This window comes from Agelaius tricolor, unplaced genomic scaffold (genome assembly GCF_023055355.1).
Source record: "Agelaius tricolor isolate 1412-34295 unplaced genomic scaffold, bAgeTri1.0.p SCAF_7, whole genome shotgun sequence".
In the NCBI taxonomy this organism is placed as follows: Eukaryota; Metazoa; Chordata; class Aves; order Passeriformes; family Icteridae; genus Agelaius; species Agelaius tricolor.
The window spans coordinates 25,446,095-25,466,975 of NW_027269267.1; the positions used below are offsets into that span (position 1 = coordinate 25,446,095).

A 20,881-nucleotide genomic window follows, 5' to 3' on the forward strand; every position below is an offset into this window, starting at 1 on the left:
ATGCAACGGCGCCAATGCAGAAAATTCCATACGGATGAACCGCGATTTATTTTTCCTACCGAAGGCAAAAGGGGAGCGCCTTACAGGCACAAGCAGCACCTTCTGCCCAAACTCCTACGAGCCGGTTGTCATAACACGGGCACCACAACACAGCGGTCTCCAGGCGCGGAGCCCGAGGAGGGCCCGGACCGCGCGCAGACAAAGCGCCCCGGCAGGCAGGGCCGGCATGCAGGGAGATCAGCCGAGGGCGGGGAAGAGGTCGCGCCGCGGCGGTGCCTCCAGCCCGCATGGCCGGCGTCCCCCGAGGGTGTCCGGGGGATATCGGCCGCTCCTCGCCACTCGCTCCTGTGCCGGTGGCCCGGGCGAGGCGGGGGGCCGCCGCTGCCAGCCGGGAAAGCAGCGGGGAGGGAGAGGGGCGGCTGCCGCCGGCAGCGGGGGTGGGGATGAATGATGCCGAGACGGCAGGTGCCGCCAGCCCCGTGACCTGCGCCACCCACGCCTCGCTGACCGCGGGGACCGGAACGGAGCCAAGCACCACGGCTGTCCGCTCCCGTCCCGCCCGATTCCCTGAGGAGCGGCAGGCGGCGGTGAGGGGAGGGGGGGGCGGCGGCGCCTCCCGGCACAGCGCGCGCTAGGGGCAAAGATGGCGCCGCGATGCGCGCGAGCGGGAATCGCTCCCTCCTTCCCCTTCTCCTTCCCGTTCCCACCCCCGCTCCCGCCGCCGGCTGAGCCCGGCCAGGCCCCACCTTGCCGAAGTGCGCGGCCCAGTGGATGGGCGTCCAGCCATAGAAGGAATCCTCGGCCGCCAGGTCAGAGCGGGGCGAGCTCTGGAGCAGCGCGCACAGAGCGGGCAGATCCCCATCGCGGCAGGCGCGGTGCAGAGGAAAGCGCAGGGTCAGCAGCTCCTCGCTGGAGAAGCCCGCCTCGGGGCCGGCTCCCAGCGACATGGCGAGCGGGAGAGCGGTGAGAGGGAATAGGAAGGAATGGGGGAGGGAGAAGGGGAAAGAGGAGCGGGCGGGCGCGCGCTGCCCTGGCGGGAAGCGGCGGCGACTGCGGCTGGCGCGCGCGGCCCCGGCACAAAGGGAGCGGGGCGGGGCCGCGCGCGACGCTCCGCCCCCCGAAGGGCGGGGTCGCGCGGCCCTCAGGGAGCCCGGAGCGGGGCGCGCGGAGCGGGCCGGCGTGAGGCGGGGCGCAGCGAGCGGGGAGCGCGCGGCTGCTCCGCTGCACACCCTCCCGTCCCTTCCCGTTCGTGCTCCTTCCTCCTCACGCCTCCCGCTCCGGCTTCGCCTGTCCCTCCATCCCTCTCCCTGTCTCTCTGCCTTTCCTCCCTCCCGCCTTCCCTTCCCCTAGTCTTCCATCCTCTCCCTCCTTCTCGTTCCCTCTTCCTCTTTCTCCCTCCTCCCCTTCTCCCTCCTTCTCTCCCTCCCGTTTCTCCGTTCCGCTCTTCTCTCTCCCTCTCCTCGCCCGCGCCCGGATTTTCCCTTGTCCTAGGCGGCAGAGCCGCTCTCGCCGCCGCCCCGGGCCGGTGTGGCCGCAGCGGCGGGGGCAGGGCGGGAGCGCCGCGGGTGTCCCCGCCGGGCCGTGTGTCCCCGCCGGGCCGTGTGTCCCCGCCGGGCCGTGTGTCCCCGCCGGGCCGTGTGTGCGCAGGGAAAAGGTGCCGGCAGCACCACAGGGCTGAGCCGCGGGGTAGCGGCTGTCGTGGTTTGCTCCCGTGCACCACGGACGTGCTGTCAAGCCAGCTTCAGCACTCGGAGATCGCTGTGGGTTTGTGCTGCTCAGTGGATTGCAAACCAAAGGATAACCCTGTCAGTGTCTGGTTAAAATGACAGTGCCTGATTTTAAATTGTTTGAACCAGAAATCAGTCCCTGAGTAATGGCTCCGCAGAATTTTTAAGGAGCTTCTGTTTGTTGCTCCTAATTGTTTTCTTTGTTAATGTCTTTTTCTGACACTAGTAAAATTTAATTGATAAATGAAGAGTACAATTGTTTCGATGTAAGTTCACTCACCTGTCGCTGAAAATGGAGGAATCACAGAAGCATGGAATGCTTTCAGTTGGAAGGAATCAATCCAACCCCCCTGCCATAGTCAGGGACACCTTCCACTAGACCAGGTTGCTGAGATCTCCAACTAACCCCCCCTTGAACACTTCCAGGGGCTTCCACAACTTCTCTGGGTGTCAAGGAGTATTGCTTGTTCAGTATACATTATTAAGCAATGCAAACCAGGAGTTATATTCTGAGGCAATGAAGGAACAAATAAATTTCTGTTAAATTGTCAAGAGATCCAGGCTTTTAAAAAGCTTTTATTGAACATCAGTCTAATTTGATCATTAAGATACTGTGAAATATCTTTTTCTTAATATAGGACTTCTGACTTCTCAGAAATTGTGATTCTGTAGGCATTCCTCACATTTATTTGGCTTCTTTGCATTTTGGCATGTATAAAGCTGTGTGTGTACAGTATCCAGTGCTCAGAGATAAGGTTCTAGCACAAAGAAAAACACCTGCAGACAGGAAGAACTGGACCTTGGCTTACAGCCCAGCATGAAACACCCCTCTGGCATATACATCCCATAGCAAGTACTCTTTTTGTACATATGTTAAGTCTTAGGAAAGGAATTGGACAGTCAGCATATGGGGCCATTTTTTAGCATTCAAGAAGGTGATTAAGGAATTCATTCATTGTGGAAAGGCACTGATAAAGAGTGGGTGTTAGGTTGGATTGTACTGCTCTCATGTAGAGAAGATCCTTTCCAGAAAGCTGTTGCAACAGCAAACTGGAGATTTGGCCTAAGATTTTCCTTAAAAACATCACAGGGACGACTGGAGCTTCAAACCATGGATTTAGACTGTAAAAATAACAGCAAAATGAAACACCTTTTTCTTGTTCTCAAAGTTTTGTTTTGATCTGCACATAATAACATACAGCTCTCTGTATTTAGGACTAGAAGAACAAGTCTGGTATCAAGATATTTAACTCCAAATTCACAAAAATAATTAACTTGAAATGTGGCTATATTTTTATAGCTGTATCAAGTCAGAATATGAAGATGGAAATCCTGCTTTCAGAAACTTTTGCTTTAACCTTAGCTGTCTTTTCTATTTAAACTGTAATGCTTATTTCCTTTTTTTTTAATCTGCAAAATAGGACTAATAAAATCCTGTTCTGAGTGGTGGTAAGAAGCTCAATTAATCAAAGTGCTTTAAGGTAAAAAACATAACACTGTTATATGCATATACAGACAAGGCGTTTCAACATGAGGCATTACTGCAGCTGATATTTACATCCCCTATATATTATTATATATTCACCAAAATAAAGTATCACTTCAGCTTCTAGAATGCTGCCAAGTTATAGATCTCAGAATAACGTGCAAAGGAGGATGGATTACACATCAGCTCTTTTATAGATGGTGACACTGAAGCATGGGAAAGCGAAATGCTTTGGCCAGGGGAGGGAGTACTTTCAGCTACAGCAACTTTCAGTTCAGTCCCTTATCCTTAGCCTTACAAAAATAAACATTTTATTGGCCCCTTTTTATGTTGGACCTGGCCTTTGTTTTCAAAAGCTCTGAAAGTTCATCATACTATATGCATTTCTGATCCTGGGTTATGGGGATTTTTTCCCATACGCAACTAGGCAGATGCTAACACTTTTACATCTGCATGCCTGGTTTGGGGATTAAATAATGCAGATCCTATATGATGGAGCAATTGAAAGAAAAAAAGAAAAAAAAAAGCAAACCACACAAAAACCAAAACCAAACCACACAAACCCCAAAAACAAAGAGGGAAAAAGCCAAAACAAAACCAAACCTCCCCAACCTATACCACAGCTTATGTCATAAAAGTGGACCTTACCAAAATGTTTGGTATTAAAGGACATGGTTTCCCAGGTTGAAAAAGCAATGTTTTTTATAGTGTAGCATATAAGCACTGACATAGTTGTTCACATCTTGTTTATAACTATCATAAAAGGCAATAAATGTAAAGACCATGGGTTATAGTGAAGAGGAACAAAAAGATTCCTGGCCTTGAGAAGGTTAATATTCACGATTTGCATGTGTTTTTTGTCTCATACAAGGATATAGAAACTGCCACAGCAGACAAAGGCAGTCTGGCTAGATTCCTTATGGGCAGTGACTTCATTTACCTGCCAGTGATTCCTACAAGGTAGACAACTACCACTGCATTTCTTTTGGAGGGGTGGAAGGAGAATGCAGGGAGGGGAAGAGGCTTTAACAATGCTGTGCAGGAATTCAGCATGTGGAAATGAACTCTGGTATATCTTGTTTTGTGACTAAATTCTTTGTTATGAGGTCAATCTTTTTTATTTCCATGCTAGTGATCTACACCAGAAGTTCCAAAATAGCACAGCACAGTGCTCTCTATATGAGACTGATTCCTTAATCAGTCTGTAGTTGGCATATGACTTGTGAAATCACATTTGTCTCTCTATTTTTTGAAATGTGAATCATTTTCCAGATACATGTAAAAGAATGTATGTTTTGATATTTTGCATTTCATTTGACTTCCTTAAAATATTTTGGTAATGGACTTCATAAGTAAATTAAATTTAATAGAAGTAAAATCTTTAACTACTGTCATACCTTGTGAAACTGAGGACATGGAAATTCTGGGATTTTTAACATTTCCTTTCAATTACATTATAATTTATTCTTTTGTACTTCTTTATCATTATTGTGGCTTAATTCTGTACAGAACAAGACACATCTTAAAAAGCTTTTCAACAGTCTTGCTGTGCAAAAGATCAGATACATAAAATATAAATCTGTTTTGTGATTCTAACTTCTTTCTAGATGACAGATCTGGTTTCCTTGACCTGCTATTATGGTCTGTTTGCACATGGCATAATTCAAGAAATTGAGAGTCATGGATTAAACTGTGATTTACAAACTTTTATGAAAAAGGGGCACGGTAATATGTAACATTTCAGGTTCTTTGCATTTGCTGTTTTATATAAAGACATTTTAGTGTTTGATGTTTTTAATGTTTTTTAAGCTGAAGTCTTTATTGGAATGCAGTAATTAGTATTGTAAATAGTTACAGTATTATTTATTAAAAAGATACATTCTTGGTTTTTTAAATTACTCAGAGAGTTCACCTACTAAACTTAGTAGAACACGTTTTTGTATATTTGAAAAAAAGTAGTTATTTGCAGTCCTATTTGCATTAATTTCATCCTCAGTTCTATTCTTGGTCTTTTAAGGGAAGTGAGAAGCTTTGTTTCTGTTTCTGTCAGATCAAGGAGGTAGACTTCATGTTTTGTTGGGGCGTTTAACAGAATTAAATTTCAAATAGCAGAACACACAGAGGAGCTTATAGGCAAAGTGGAGTGGAAGAGATTGGCTCTATTTTAGCTAAGTTTGCTATTATGTTCTCTTTTGGCTAATGGCACAGAAATAAAATGGTCTATAAATGAAGGCTTCTTGAATATTCATTAGTCTAACAAGTATATTTTAAAAGTAAACATATTACTTTAAACATGTGGTTCGTGGAAAAGGATTTGCTGTGTTACTGACCTGTAGTGTACTTGTCCTCTCTGTGCCACTCTGATACAAATAAATTATATTTGCCCATTTTTCTTTTCAGACAGGCTGAATATGGAGCATGTTATAATAACTTGTACTGGACAAAGTCAGGATTCTGTTGGGGTTTTTTATTGTTGTTTTTTTGGTTTTTTTAGGTTTTTTTTTTTTTTTTTTGTAAAAAAGTACTCTAGAATTTAATCAAATACAGAATTCATTCAAATTCCTCCATTCTTGCTGTAGCAAGTTTGCACTGGTTAACACTTAGGGCTTTATTTAGTTGCCCATACATACATTCTAGTGCCATTTGAGATGCCCAAGAGTATTTGTCCCTGTTGCCAGCTGCTGCTGCAGAACAGGATAAGTTTACACAAGTTCTCTGCACAGAGCTGATAGATATCTTGGGAGTCTGAAGGCTTCTTAGGCTAACACTTCTCCGCAAATGTCATTTAAATTGATGTGCCCAGTTACATAAGGAGTTCCTCAAATTTTGTCTGGTCCTGAGTCCCATTAACCTCTTCTCTTTGAAGGTGGTTGTCACAGAGTTGCTGTTTACATCCTACATTATGCCCGAGTATAGTTCTGGATCTGTGGGTCATTGTAGTTGCTACTTGTGTTTCCTTCTGTTTTCCTATCTTTGAGGGTGATTTTCCCAAAGGACAAACTTATTAAGATGTTATTCATCTTCCTTTTTTCTTTCTTTATTCCTTTTTTCCTTTTTTCCTTTTTTTCCCCTAAAACTCTCAGTGAACTGTAACGAAAATGTGACATTTCTTTAGATGCCATGATTTTTTTTAGCAGTGGTGGGAACTTTACATCATTTTTCTAGTGTAGAGACTGACTCATAATTTTCAGGGAGCAGTTCAAAGATTAGATTTACTTCCTATTTTTGCTTAAATTAAACCACAGCTGAGTGATGCACCACTTGAAGTATGTTGTTCTTATCTTGATTTTTAGCTGTCTTCACCTTTCTTCAGCAAAGACCAAGTGTTCTATTTAAATCACTCCTAAAACAGAATAAGAAATAAACACTTTTTTTTTCAGATGGAAGTTATTGGGTAAAAGAGCTGAAACATTTTGTAAAAGCTAATTTCATAAACTTAGAAACATTGGTGTTCAAGTACTAAAACTGAGTGTGCATAGTATGTGAGGCCTCTGGAGGTACAAAGATCAGAAAAGTAATAGCAGCAGTAGCTGCTAACATGGAAAAAAAAAAGTCATGAGTGGAAAAACAGTAAACTGAAAATCCTTTATCCTCCTTTCCACTCCTCAGTTCTCAGAGTTTTGTCTGGCAAGAAAAGCAGGGAATCTGTCTGACTTTCAAATAATTACTGATGTATTACTCTGTTGGAGGCTAGTAGCAAAGAGCAGCTGTGCCCTGTAGACAGAGCCAATTTCTCCCTTTCCCATCCCCCATTTCTGACTGCCTTCCCTGGAGAAAGCAATCTCACTGTTAAATAAACTAGGGTTGGGTTGCAAGACAAACCAAGAGTTCATTGGGAAAATATTTACTCATGCGTAAAGAAGCCCTTTTTAAAAACTTTGCTGCTTAGGAAACGATGCGATTTCGTGGGTAATAAATAAAAACGGATTTGTTGCACTACAGTTGTAAAGCTGCCATCTTTTATGAGCCTGGGAAGAGTGACCTTTTTCATCCTAAGGCTTTGTCAATTCTGCCTCTGTGCAACTCTGCTCTCCTCTTTTTCATATGTGAATCATCTGGGCTGTGCTCAGCTGAGAGGTCTAGTCCCTAAAAGATAAGGTCTGAAGGTCCCTAAAAGATAAGTTAATTATAGTTCTTGGCTTTTTGACAAACTACCTTTCTTTTTCCCACATTCCTTACCAATTTTAACTGAAAATTAACATTTTTGAGTGGCAAAATACCAGTATTGTGGTTAAAAACAGTACTGTAAGAAATCAACACTAAACCATTTCCATTTATATTGAGCCTGAATCACAGTAACAAGAAGGTTCTTCAATGTCCTCATCTTCAAATGGTGTCCTGACTGTAAAAATAAAAATAAAATAAAATAAAAAGTTAACATTTAGGGTGAATATAAATCTCACTTGCTGATTTTGGATTTAGTAAGTAATTCCTGTCTGGAAAACTGAGTGGGTTAATTGTGTAATAATCTAGAAACCTTCACATGGGAAAGTATTTAATAAAGGTGAAAATGCCGTTTTGACTTACAAAGAGAGGAAACAAAAATCCAGAGGAAGGTGAAGAGTGTGAAACATCTGTCTCTGAGCCTAGCAAGTGTTCTTGAAACCAGTTCTTGAAACCTTGAAACCCTAGGCAGTGAGATCAGATGTATTTGGGGAGTTTAGTTCTTACTTCTCAAAAGGACTATGCTCCTCCCCAAACTGTGGTTTAACAAAGCAATTGTGGCACCACATTTTCATTGGAGATTGGTGCCTGGTGTTTCAGGAGAGGGATTGAAAAAAAGCTAACCAGCCTGTGTTATCAGAAATGGTTTCTATTTCAGCTTGCATTATATGAAAGGAGCCATCTTGTGGTTGTCTCCTTTGAAAATAAAATGTTGCTGTAAGATTGCCTTGGAAAGCGGAAGTGAAACATGTTTCTACACCTCTGTGATGATTTTTCTTCTGTTGTTTAGAAATGTAACCTTCCGAATAACACTCGACCTTTCAAATGTTTTTACTCAGAGAAATTTTCTTCTATCAGGTCCCAGTTCTACCAAATCTTCTGAATTAAAATAGCACATCTGTCTGTTCGTACAGGATTAAACTAGATGTGTTCAGTCTGATTTCACTGCTAATCAGTTCATCCCAGCAATTGCTAGTCCTCTGAGCTCTGTTCAGACAAACACAGTAATCTGCACTCTAAATTTTGCTTTAAACTAACAATCAACAGCATGTCCTCTGAAATACAGCTCTTAGTGGAACTGTTTGTGATGCTAAGTGATATATCTATATCTATATCTCTACCTCTATCTATCTATAGATACGTAATCTTCATTGAAATGTCCTCACTAGGAACTCTGGGCATTCCAGGTACAAGGCATCCCTACCCTTTGCTCCTGGACTTCTAATTTGTCTTGGGGAGCCAACATTTAGAGATACAGCAGTCAGATTTCTTCACCTCTTTGCTGATACACAATAGCACTTACCAGTTTTAGAGTGTGATAAATCCACAAAATCCAGAGTAGATAAGCAAATTTATTTTATGTAGATTGGCTCACTGATGCTTGTATCAATTTATTTAAATATATTTTTAAAAATCCCCACCAAATAACCCTAGTTAAACCATAAAAACACAAGCTTCAGTCTCATGTTCAATTTCCCTAATAACTTTGGGTAAGGTTATGTATGATTCAGCTTGGGTAGCCATCTGCCTACTGCAGTTTTTAGTAACTAAATGTAATATCCAGGCCAAGGATCACCATAACTTGCTGAAAATACAGAAAAATGTTACAGATTTTATTTTATTGCTTTTTGATATTGATTGGAAGGCAAAAATGCATGGAATCTATGTTTCTGGTAAATTTGTGCACGTGACAACTAACAGATAAGTTAAGTCTTACTTTAGAATGTGCCATTTGAGGTTTATTGTGTTCCTCAGAGCTGAAAAAAAGATTATTCTAGAAAAATGCAAATTTGGAATTGGGGTTTGAAGTGAGACTAACATTTGTTCCTGCTGAAGTGGAAGGTAGACTTTGAGATCTAGGAGAGACAGGATTAGTAATAGTTTTTACTACATCTAGATTGAAAAGACATTGTAAAAATATATTTTGGGAAAGTATTTGAGACATTGGATTAAAATTAAACCTGATAGAATTTTCAATCAGAGAATACTGATTGCTTTTTTACTGAAAAATATGCGTGGGCTCCTTCAGAATATGTTTTCTTTGTTAAGTATAACTTTTTTAATGCAAATCTGATTTAAAAATACTAAAATAGTTCAAAACTTCATACTAAAATTGGGATGTTTTTAAGCTGTTAAATGAGATGTTTAAGTTTGTTTTCATTTTTTAAATATCTTACTGATATCTTTACTTTTTCTTCTCAGTTAAAGAGAAGACTTAAAAAATTGTATTTTTCTTGAGATAGAAAAATCGTTTTCAATGTCACTCTAAATAAGATCAAACAGTCAAATGACATCTCACTGTTTGAGAAAATTCCTTAATTGAATGAAGCACCACAGTTGTAGAGAGCATAAGTAGGGAAATGACAGGTATCATGCCATGTAGAATTTGGACATAATCTATCAGTAAGACTGTGTTTGCTCTGCTGTAAGCAACAATAATTTTCATGCATAATCATAGATATTTACTTTCTATTTTAATTACTGCTCTCTATCTTGCACTAGTAAAGGAGATACGATCTCTGGAATGAAACATGTAGGAGAGGATTGTAACCTATTTCTTGGAAATAGATTAAAAGCAAATAAGTTAAAATATCTTCCCTCCAAAAGTTTTGCTGGTATGACAGTGATGATTATTCTGAGTGCTGGAGTAAGAAAAACAATATATATATGGGATTATTTTTCACACAAATATGCGGCTATATGGGAAAGTAAGTCTTTCAGTGTCTAGGATTATGGAAGATGATGGATTAGAATAACTATTTAAAATAATATTGATTAATCTGCCTAATTTCTGTAGCTGTTAGGATACAGAAAGTCTCCTTTCAAAAACTGAGTCTGTGCATCTCTCAACATCCACCAGTTACCTGGAACCACAGCTTGACCTCCGTCTCTACATATTTGAATGGTACTGGAAGCAAAAACTTATTTTTCATATGTTTCCACAAAAACATGTGTTTACTTTGGTGAAACTGAAATCACAGATTCATAGATCCCAGACAGATGTAGTTGTGGAATTTTTTTTGAAAAGGCATATAAAAGTCCAGAAATTTGGCAACTATAGCATATTCAGAGGAGGATAAACACACATTCTAAGAAACATGGAATGTAAAGAAGTTAAAACAGGATCAAATGCAAGAATAGACTGCTTGGAAGTGAGTACCTTTTTAAAGTATTGCATTCAGAGGGATGAATGCAGTACTTTAACTGAATGAAGCTCCAAACTCAGCTTTCATAGAGTTTAGAGTGCTAAACTCTATGAAAGCTGGTGAAAAGTACCAGCATGTACTCATTTAACAGAACTGATCAGAGTTGATTAGAATTACCTGGATTCAGCATCCAGAAGTTTCTTGTTGCTAAGTGAATTTGTAGTCATAGATACATTTCTTACCTAGGTCAGCGCTTCCATATTAATAAACAAGAAGTTGAGTAGGATTTTCCCTAGGAATAAATCAGTGCCATGCACTGTTGATGGAAGCTTTCAGCAGATCAGCCTTATAGTTCCCTTTGTCCAGATTTTTTTTGTTTCTGTTAACTATGATTACACTGAGTTAGCAATCAGAAATTGTGTTATTCAAAACAGTAAGGAAAGCATTTTTAAACTGTTTTGTGAAATAATTAAATGGCAGAATCTGGAAGAGAATGTTGCAATGCCACAATCTGGAAATTAATCCAAAAATGAAACTATTTGTCTCCCTGCTTCTCTTTGCACCTTGACATATTAAATGAATGTGTAATTTACTTGATTGAAATCTTTTGCTTCGATAGTAAACTCCTGATTTGCTAAAAATAAAATACTTTTGACACAGAGAGACATTTTGAACATCTTTGGAGGAAAATGAGCTTTATCTGTGCTCTGAAAAGTTTACAGATATCATGTATATGGTACTGAATATCCAGTGAGAGAGTCCAGTGGAAGTTAATCAGTGATATTTCCTGTGAATTCACCTTCAGATGGGTGTTGTCTCTTTTTGTCATTTACCTTGGTATTATATTATAACAATTGAAGATTTGGTGCTTTTTATAAAACTTTAATCTTGATTAGTATACTGTATTTTTACCACATCCAGTAGATGCCAGACCTCATTTAAATCAGCTAAATTCTGCTACAACCCTATTGCACGCCCTTGGTTCTTGCAGACACCAGCCTGTCTTTCAGCAGTGCCATCTCTTCTGCAATATCCAAGTCCAGGTTTTGATCTGATTGGAATCATGTTAGTTTGCACTGAACTCACCAAATTACAGAACAGCTTTGAAGTGTTAGCTTTGTTAATTAGATTGGTGATTTTACTGTATAAATGTGTGCCAGTGATAACTATTTGGCTGGACTGGAGAAATGGTTATGGACCAATTGCAGCTGTGTAGAAAGTGACTGCAAAGACCTTGCCTTATGTGCAACTTCAGTACATTTTCCTCAGACTGCTGGGTGTATCAGAATACTTTCTGAAATAACACAGTTCTCAGCAGGAAGTACCAAGAGTAAATGCTGGCCTGAAAGCAAACCAAGCTGATTTGCTTGGTTAGGCAGAACAAACCAACATGGCAGCGTGGAAGCCTCTCCATGGAGTAGTTTTTATTCTATCAGATGCAGTCTAGCTGGCTGTAGTAGCAACATTCTTGTATCAAAATATCCTAACATGCAGATATTCTTTTTATTGACCAATCTTTCTGACAGGTACAGAGATTTCAGGGAGAAAAGATATATCTTGTTTAGTCATGGTGTTCCCATTCTGAAGATATTTCTGAAATTAGACCTAGGAAGTTGTATGGAGCATCTTACAAGGAAGCTTAAACCACAGCCATTATTTATATCACCATAAAGTAGTGGTGTAACCCCAAAGGAATGGCAATGTGTTATTTTAAGCAACCTGACAGGACATGAGAGGCTGTCTGATATCACACATTGGCATAAAAGTTGATGCTGAAGATCTTTAGCTGTACCAGGTTTTGAAATGAGAGATAGTACCATGTCTAAAATGTGTTATCTTTTTTGAAACACATGTCATTTTCTCCATGCTTGGGGAATAATTGTCTGCTAATCACAGTAATTAAATGAATGGCCAAACTTGCAAATCTGCCTTGACTTTCAAGCATTTGAGAAGCTGAGCAATATCCAAGCAGTTTGGATACCAGCCTGCATTTTGGTAGAATGGGTTTGGTTCATTCACTGCTTGAGGTTTCTTATGTTGTCCCAGAGAAGACATACTGGTCCAGACCTACAAAGACTCTTGCTTCCATTTGTAGCAGCTGAAACCCTCTTTAAATAGCAATTACCTTCTTAAAACCTTCTGTGGATCTACACCTAGGTCCGTTTTCATTGGGAAAATATCTGGGAGAACTGCTGGGACTCCATTGTTCCACAAGATTTGCAAGGCAAAGTATAATTTATGTAAAGTCCTGAGCCAAGGACACAGAAATAGAAATACATAAACAAAAGCTTACAAGTTTCTATAATACGTCACCCATGAAAACATCTTTGATACTAAAGCTGTACTATATTCATACCAAAAGGCGTATTATCACTGGAATAAAAAAACAAACCAGACAAAACCCCCAAAGTACAAGCTATAAAACTTTTGAGAAATGCTTTGGGTTTTTTTCCTCAATGAAATTGTAGGAAAATAAAGCCCTTTGTGTGGATAAGAGCCATTTGGCTTAAATAACCCCAACATTTGGTGCTATAAGCAAATTAGTATTGAAAGAATTCCAGGCTGTTGTGATATATAGTTATGCAGAACAATAGTTCTTTGCTTTCTGTGTGTGTATCATTACATGATTTTTTTTACACATTTCACACATTTAATAATGTATTTTCTTAGCTTAATACAGTGTATGATTTGCATTCAAGTTACAGAAATCATAACCTAAACAATTATTTGTTCACCTGTACCTCAGAATCAAGAAGGATTATTTCTCACTTTTAAAAATAGCTCTCTCACCAGGTGATATCTATTTTCCAAAGGACAGGAAGCACTGGTGTGTTTTTGCCTCTTCTAAAAGTATTTCTGCTGCCTTTGGAAGGGAGCAATGTAGGTTACTAATTACTAGCACTCACTCGCTATCACTGGAGCCTAGGTTAATGCCCATCGATTTGAGAGGCACGTACATCATGAGATATGTGGTGCCCTTTGTCCCAGCATCACCCCTGGCTCATTGAGGCAAATTCAGCATACTGGATCCATACCCATTCTCAGGGGAAGGCAAGGAACAAATCTGCTGTTTTAAGCTGCTCATTCTGACTTGGGTTAGCCCTCCATTCAAAGTTGCACTATATAGGAGCCAAGGCACCTGTTTGGGTATGAAAACACCCAAGGTTAGATGTTGTAGTGCTCCATCTAAATCAGTTTGTAGAACAAGTGTATAAGGTTTTTGATGGTACTGAACTGAGGAATAAAGTTCACCCCTTGTAGAACAAGACATGGTAAAGGCAGCAGCAGGACCACGGTGTTAAAAATCACTGCTCTGCCAGTCTGTTTCAGCCTTGACCAAAGACCAAGATCTTTATGATTCGTTGTCAATGTCTGCTCTACCTTCAGTTTTGACTAGAAGAAAAAAAAAAATGTTTGCCACTGTTTATGGTTTTAAATATTCTAAGATGTGCTGAGATGTGTGACCTTCAAAATTAAAGTTATGCATGTACCATGTACCATGTGTATTTGGAACCTTGTCTCAGAGCCTGCATACTTTTCAAAATGTATAGTGCTTGGGATGAAAAGAAAGTATATTTAAAATTTTCATTTTTGGGAAAAAGCCTAACTAAAATAGGAATATGAGTCTGTAAATTCACTGGGGAATTGTAAGGATGGTTGCTGATCAGGCCTATAGTGAATTTAAGAGCAGAGCTTTTAAAGGGAGATGTAGCTAGCTGAGGGTTTGGGAATGGGCACAATGCTGGAGTCTCAAACAGATAGGATGTCTCCTGAAAATGAGAATCAGGAAGAAAAAGGCTAATGATTTTTTTTCAGCCTGACTTTATATTTTTCACCTCTAGCCACCCCTTTGGACTATTCTGACCAAATACTAAAAAGGTCTTTCAGGGTAGGTCTTATGTAATAAGTTCCATTAGTTGAGTTTAATCCAGCAGTTTAGATTTGGGACATACTTAGCTATTTCTTAGAAGCATTACCTCAATTTTATTCAGATTTTCCATGGTTTTACTGCCAGGCAGTTTAACTGAAAGTAACTCAGTTTTCCCCTGTGTCTTATATTGTGGGAAAGAACCTGTAACTGCCAAGAGTTCCTATGATGCTTTATAATGTTTTTTCTAATACTGATGTAATTCTTGCACAATATAGGTGTTCTGGTGTCACCCAGACTCTACAGTTACTATTATACAGATGAAATACTGCTGGGAATGTAAATGGGAAAGCCTGTTGTTCAGAACTACATATTTGTAAGAGCAGTGTGTTAAGAATAGGAACAGTGAGGGTGCTGAATCACAAATGGTGAGGCTCATCTAGTGATGGCTGTGGCACTTCCTGCTCCCAGCTGTCCTTTCCATCCCATGACACGGGGTTTTCCACCCTCAGTGCAAAGATAGTTCAGCTGTTCAATGCAGCAGCTGCTGAATTTCTTTAATTTGCAGCCAAGTATATTAAGGTAAACCCAAATAATTTTTGGGCTACCTTAAACTAAATTAAATTGTTCTGCCAACAGTAGTACTTCAGTTTTCCAACTGACACAGATGCAACTAAACAAAAATCTTGGGGGAATGGGAGAGATGACTTTTATCAATTACCTCAATGGACTCAGATTATTGGATGGAAAAGAGGTTATATCATTATTCTGTGTTGAGAAGCTCAGGAGCATTTTCAGGCTCTTTGGTGTGGGTACATGCCTTAGCCTTAACCCAGCTACATATTCTGATGAAGTGCACATCCAGGACAAGTCATCACTGATCTTGAATGAGAACAGGAGTTCCTGCTCCTAGAGCCCAAATCAGCTCCAGACTCAGTTTAGATGTCTATGGTGTAGATTTCTACATATGATGTATCTGTTTAATGCACAGAAGATTCAGTGAATGCAGTCAATAGGTCTCTGAGATGAGTTTTGTATCTTGTTGGATTATATCCTCTCCTTTCATTCACCATTTCAGAAACAGTCACTGTATTATACTCATCTCTCTCTTTCTATAAGTGTTAATGACTCCTGGATGATCCCCCTCTTTTCTTCATCAATTTTCCTCTGCTCCATTTATTGGTAATACTTCTCAAGTCTAGTTGGGATGTAACTGCCAGAGACTTTGTGTTCTCTTGCAGAAATCTCATGAATGTTAGTAGATTGAACAGTGTTTGCTCTGCATTATGGACTCAACTTCTAGATGTGCCAATAAGTCTACAAACAGAAGACAGACAACCTGCATCATTTGGTGTCCCTCCTCTCACACACAAACTGCCATGTGTCTCACTGAATCAATAAGATTCGATTAATGGTACATAATGGCTTGTTCTTTTTTCTCTCTTTCATACATGTGAAAAGGCATTATCTTATTAAACTTCAGTTGTGCCTTTTCCTCCAGTGTTCTCTTTAAGAGCACAGCTGTTGTATTGGGGCAAATTACTGTGAGCCTTTTGTAGTTACTCTTATCCCTTGGTGACTTCATCTGCCATGAGGTTGTCCATATAGCCAGAGCACCTACAATTTTCTTCCAATATTCCCATCATCTTAATACTGAAAGAATTCTCCATGGATTTGTGAAATGTACCCTTATGCTGACCATCATTATGTTTCCCTTCCCTTTCAATACTTTCCAAGGTTTTTCATTAGTTTGTCTTTTTAATGCTGTTCTTAACAAGTGTGCCTGAGATTAAAGTGAAACATTGTTCAGGGAGAAAAGGGCTTCTGGCTAAACAGATGTCACTTGAAGGACTATATATCCCTTTCTTTTGGCAACTGGCACAGATTCTGGCTAACATCAGTGGGCATCCTGCCCTCCAGCAGATGGTGAGAAGTGTGGAGAGCCAAAAGCCCATCTACAAACGTGGAATACGTTGAAGAGTTTATGTCTCAACAAATGTTGAACGAGCTTTTTTAGTCTGAACTTCTGTGCCTGCAGCCAGTCTGGAGAAAAGGAGAGCTTTTTAACAAAAGAATATTCTGCATCAACATATGGCTGCTCTAGTGTTTAGAGCAGATGATTGTTATGGGAGGGTTTGGGAGAGGGAGATCATGAAGTAATCAGCATATTAGAAGAGTAACTCCATTTATGGCTTCTTTCAATTGGGAGTACCTAGTAAGAGACCAAAATGCAATGTTTCTGGTTCAGCTAAGTTTCAAAGAATTAGTTCTGAAGTTGGAAAAACATGTAGTATAGTTGTTCAAATTAAGTTAGGTAGCCTTAGAACAGAATTTCATGTGTGTTTTAATAGAAAGTCTGACTTGTTTTCTTATGGCTTAGTCATGTTTGCCAACAATTTTGAGAAATAGGGATGGTTTTGATGTCAAAAACCATCTTGCAAAATACAGAAGTTATCACATGGATCAATGAGAAGTTTGTGTGGCTTCTTATAGTCATGCTTAGGAACCTTACTGGTTCTTAGTTTTTAGGGGAAAGGCAGTGACCTACGGTAATGTAGCTGGGCCAGGAAATGTGTATTGCAACAAATACAGATATACATAATTAGGTCAAGGCTTTTGCCTTACATTTTCCTGTGGCTAGAAACACTAATATACAGACTGTACTGTACATGTGATTTGTCTTTACTTGTAAGTGTTGAATCCCTACCCATATGAACTTAAATACTGAGAAGGTTTAAATCAGTTGCCTGGCATGCTAGATGAAGGAATAGCAAACTGGGATAAACACAAGAAATTTACTGGATAATATGGAGAAGGAGATTTACCTGAGTCCAAGCAACTCAGCTGCAGAATTTGTATGTTTTGTGCATGATTGTAGGGGCAGAACTGACTTTAGCTTTGAAGGAAAGCAGAGGCAGGTATTAAAGAATTGTGAGGAACACAGATGAGAAGCTGAAGGAGCTGGCTTCTTGTTTGCTGTGCCCCGAGAAGAATATTACGGGTGCTTGCATGCCTTGGAGCATGAACCAGAACAAGGAGAGGCAACAGGCAGTCTGCACTCCTCACCATCAGTGCATCCAGGCTTCTGAAGATTGCCTTTGTTATAGCAAAAGTTTGTCTCTAGGGAGTTCATGCAGAAATGAGATCAAATGCAATAAAAAATTGGTAGTGTGTGCACGTTCCTATGGAGGCTTGTCTAGAGACTGTTGGAATTGTTCACTTAAAAGTTATAATACACAACTATCAGGTAATAATGATTTTCACTCACTGTCAAGGCTGTTTTGGTGACTGAGGGATAACAAGTCTCATTGTCATTTACCCATACTTTTTGGGTTCAATTGCATCCTGCTTTCACATTGATTCCCCCTTACACTTTTTTGTTATAATTCATGGTGTTTTAAATTCCTTCATTTTCAGAGTGGCCAAAATCATATGCTTTGGGTTTTTTAAAGAACTTGATTCTCTATAGATGTGTTATTTCATTGCATACACGTTTCTATAGCTGATGATTATAAGGTCAATCCCCGAGCGAGCTCACTAGCAGTGTGCATTCAGTAGCACTCCTCATTAGTTGGTTCATAAAAGCATAGGGTTTTTTTCAGTTCTTTGTATATTGTACTGGAGTGAAGTGTCCCATGAACTCAGTACCAGTTTTCTTGTATTTACCAGCCTGTTTTCTATTCTTTTAGCTCAGCTAAAAATCACTGTGATTACTAGCTGGTGCACAATCTCATGAGCAACATGAGATTTGCTTAGTAATAGCATTTTATTTAAATAATGAAATTTGCAATGGAGTTGAATTACAGTGCTTGCTACAGAAGTATTTTCAAGCTTTTTGTCTTTCTAATATTTAAAGCACATGTGGCAGGTGTAAGAGAGGGGAGGACAAAGCCTAACTCGCTGGGTAGAAAAGTGTGCCTTTGTGTTAGTACTGTGAAAAAGGCCCAATCAGGGACCTAATCAAGAGACTGCAGAAGCTAAAGGCTCTCTGTGATCCACAGGCCTGGCATGGGGCTATTGTGTACTGGTTTATAGTTGAGGCATTGTGTTTAGTATTCTTATGGAGCCCTGCACAGGGTATGAATAGGAAAATGGAGGCCAATGCCAGTTCCTGTTAATTTTTTGTTCTGTACAAAAATCTATTAGCGATTTGCCACACACCCTGAAGTCCTACTGTCATGTGGTTTTGTTTCCTGGCCGTGTCTCTGCCAAGATATTTTCACCATCCTTTGTTCATTATCCTCTCCTGGCCCACGTGCTGCACCTGTGTGCTTTTGAAGTGGTTCATGCATCTGGAACTGTTTGTCAGACTCTGGACAGTAGGTTTTCTCCCTTAGGAAATCTGTCTCTCCCTACTGTATGAGGAAATCTGGCTGTGTTCCAGCCTGCTTGGAAGCGTGGCTTTGCAGAATGAAGTGTGTACATGTGAATACCGAAGTGAGTACTTAAGTAAATCTCCAGAATAAATCTATGTGTGTGTTACCTGAGTGAGGGCTGAGTGACAAGTCAGATGATTGTGGAGCCATATTTCACAATTCAATAATTACCTGCTACTAGATCCGAATCCACACAGCTTTTAAGGTGTGTTAAATTTTTTTCTTTTTTTGTTATGCCAGAAAAGAAGAGCTTTTTATCCTCATTTACCAATCTAACATAAATACTACCATCATTACTAGCAAAATTAATAGCTTTAAGTTACAAGAAGATTAATCTGATAGCTATTCATGCTCTTGCCAGGTCAATAGAAGGACTCTATTGATTTTTAGTACTTCCAACACACACATCACAAGCTGCAGAGCAGTCCAGTGTCCATCTATTGCCTGTAGGAGTGCTTTAGCCACTGGGCTATAGGTCGAATTGAGGGCAAAAGAATTCATTGCTCTAGTTGAAGCTTGGCCAATGTATAGCATGGGAAAGTTAAGGAGACTCTCAAGTGCTATATGTTCAACTTGGGGACAGTAGATCTAATATTCCATTAGATTCAAATTTACATGACTTCTGCATAGAAAATAAACTGGCCATCTGAGTCTAAATATATAGGAGCAGAGCCCTGCCTTTTTTCCCCACTTAAAAGCTTGTAGCTTATCAAATTATCATGCAGGCATTCAGTGAGCAAATGTGTCATGTCAGTGAACAAAAATTAATTGAATGTATTTATGCCTGTTACCATGGTTAATTCTACATCCTTATTGCAGAACTGCTGGGAAAATTAGAAGATTATTGGCATGGTTGATTTGTATTCCACATCTAATGCATAATACATTTTGCTTTCTTATTGGTGAACAGAACAGTTGAGACTTAGCATGGACTTGACAGAGCCACCAGGCACTACTGCCATCTCATGTGGGTTAGGTCTTAAGTAAATGCTTGAGTTAGAGGATGCAGGGTTGCTAGCCTTCATGGTTTTAGTGCAACTTCTGGTGCTTTCCTTAAGATTTCAGCCTTTTGTTGGACTTCAGCAAAGCATTCAACATGGTTTCAGCCTTCTCCTGCACAAAGTGGCAAGTGACTGCATGGGTGGTCTGCAAGATGGGTATGAAGTTGGCTGAGAGGTGGCACTCAGAGGGTAGTGATGAATGGCTCGTACTCAGGCTGAAAGCCTGACACAAGTAGAATTCCCCAGGGATGAAAACAGGACCCCATGCTATTCAACATCTTCATGAATGGTCTGCATGATGGGGCTGAAAGCAGCCTCACCAAGTTTGCTGGTGACACTAACCTGGATGGACATGTCAGAAGAGAAAACTCTTTCACACAGGGGCCTGGCCAAGCTGCCAGAGTGGGCAAGCAAGAGTGGTATGAAGTTTAATGAAGTGTGGCTGGAGAGCAGCCTTGCTGAGAGCCCCCTGGGGCTGCTGGTGGACTCAAGCTGAGCAGGACTTGGCAGTGTGCCACTGCAGCAGCCAAGGCATCCTGGGCTGCATCCGCAGGGCTGAGACAGAGATGTGCTCATCTCTGTGACTGGTAGAGACAGAGATGTGCTCATCCCACTCCTCTTAGCGCCTGTCTGGCTGCACCTGCAGTGCTGTGTTCAGTTCTCATCCCCACAATTCCAGAAAGTGGCAGATGGACTGGAGAGGGTCCAAAGGAGGACCACAAAGATGATCAAAGGGCTGGAGAACCTGCACAGCAAGGAAAGACTGAAGCAGTCAGGCCTCTTCTCCCTGGAGAAAAGAAGGCTTGGGGGGCATCATCACAGTATTCCAGTAACAGCTGCTCCAGGAGAGGTTTCATCTCTGTCTAAAAATTTTTTTTTTTGCAATGGTAACAATCATTTACTGGAACAACTTCCCCAGTGTTGGAACCCCCACCACTGGAGATTTTCAAGATGCCATTGGACAGTGTGCTAGATAATCTCATCAAGGCTCCCTTTCATCATGATGTTGAGCCAGGCAATATTTTGAGGTCACTTCCAAGGTGGGATATTTTGTGATTCTATTGCTGTTTAAAAGCCTGCTTTCTTTTAAATAAAAGCAAACTTTTTAGTCTT

The 20,881-nt window shown here is 40.5% G+C and overlaps 1 protein-coding gene across 1 annotated transcript in view; it reads right to left on the reverse strand.

The window, feature by feature from the left end:
* ANKRD10 (ankyrin repeat domain 10) overlaps window positions 1-1,094 on the reverse strand; it is a 37,841-nt gene extending 36,747 nt beyond the window's left edge. The window contains exon 1 of the mRNA XM_071430622.1: window positions 747-1,094. Within this exon, the coding sequence (XP_071286723.1) occupies window positions 747-947 (201 nt within the window). The 5' untranslated portion in view covers window positions 948-1,094. The remainder of the gene's footprint in view (window positions 1-746) is intronic.
* Between the last annotated feature and the right edge of the window lie 19,787 nt (window positions 1,095-20,881).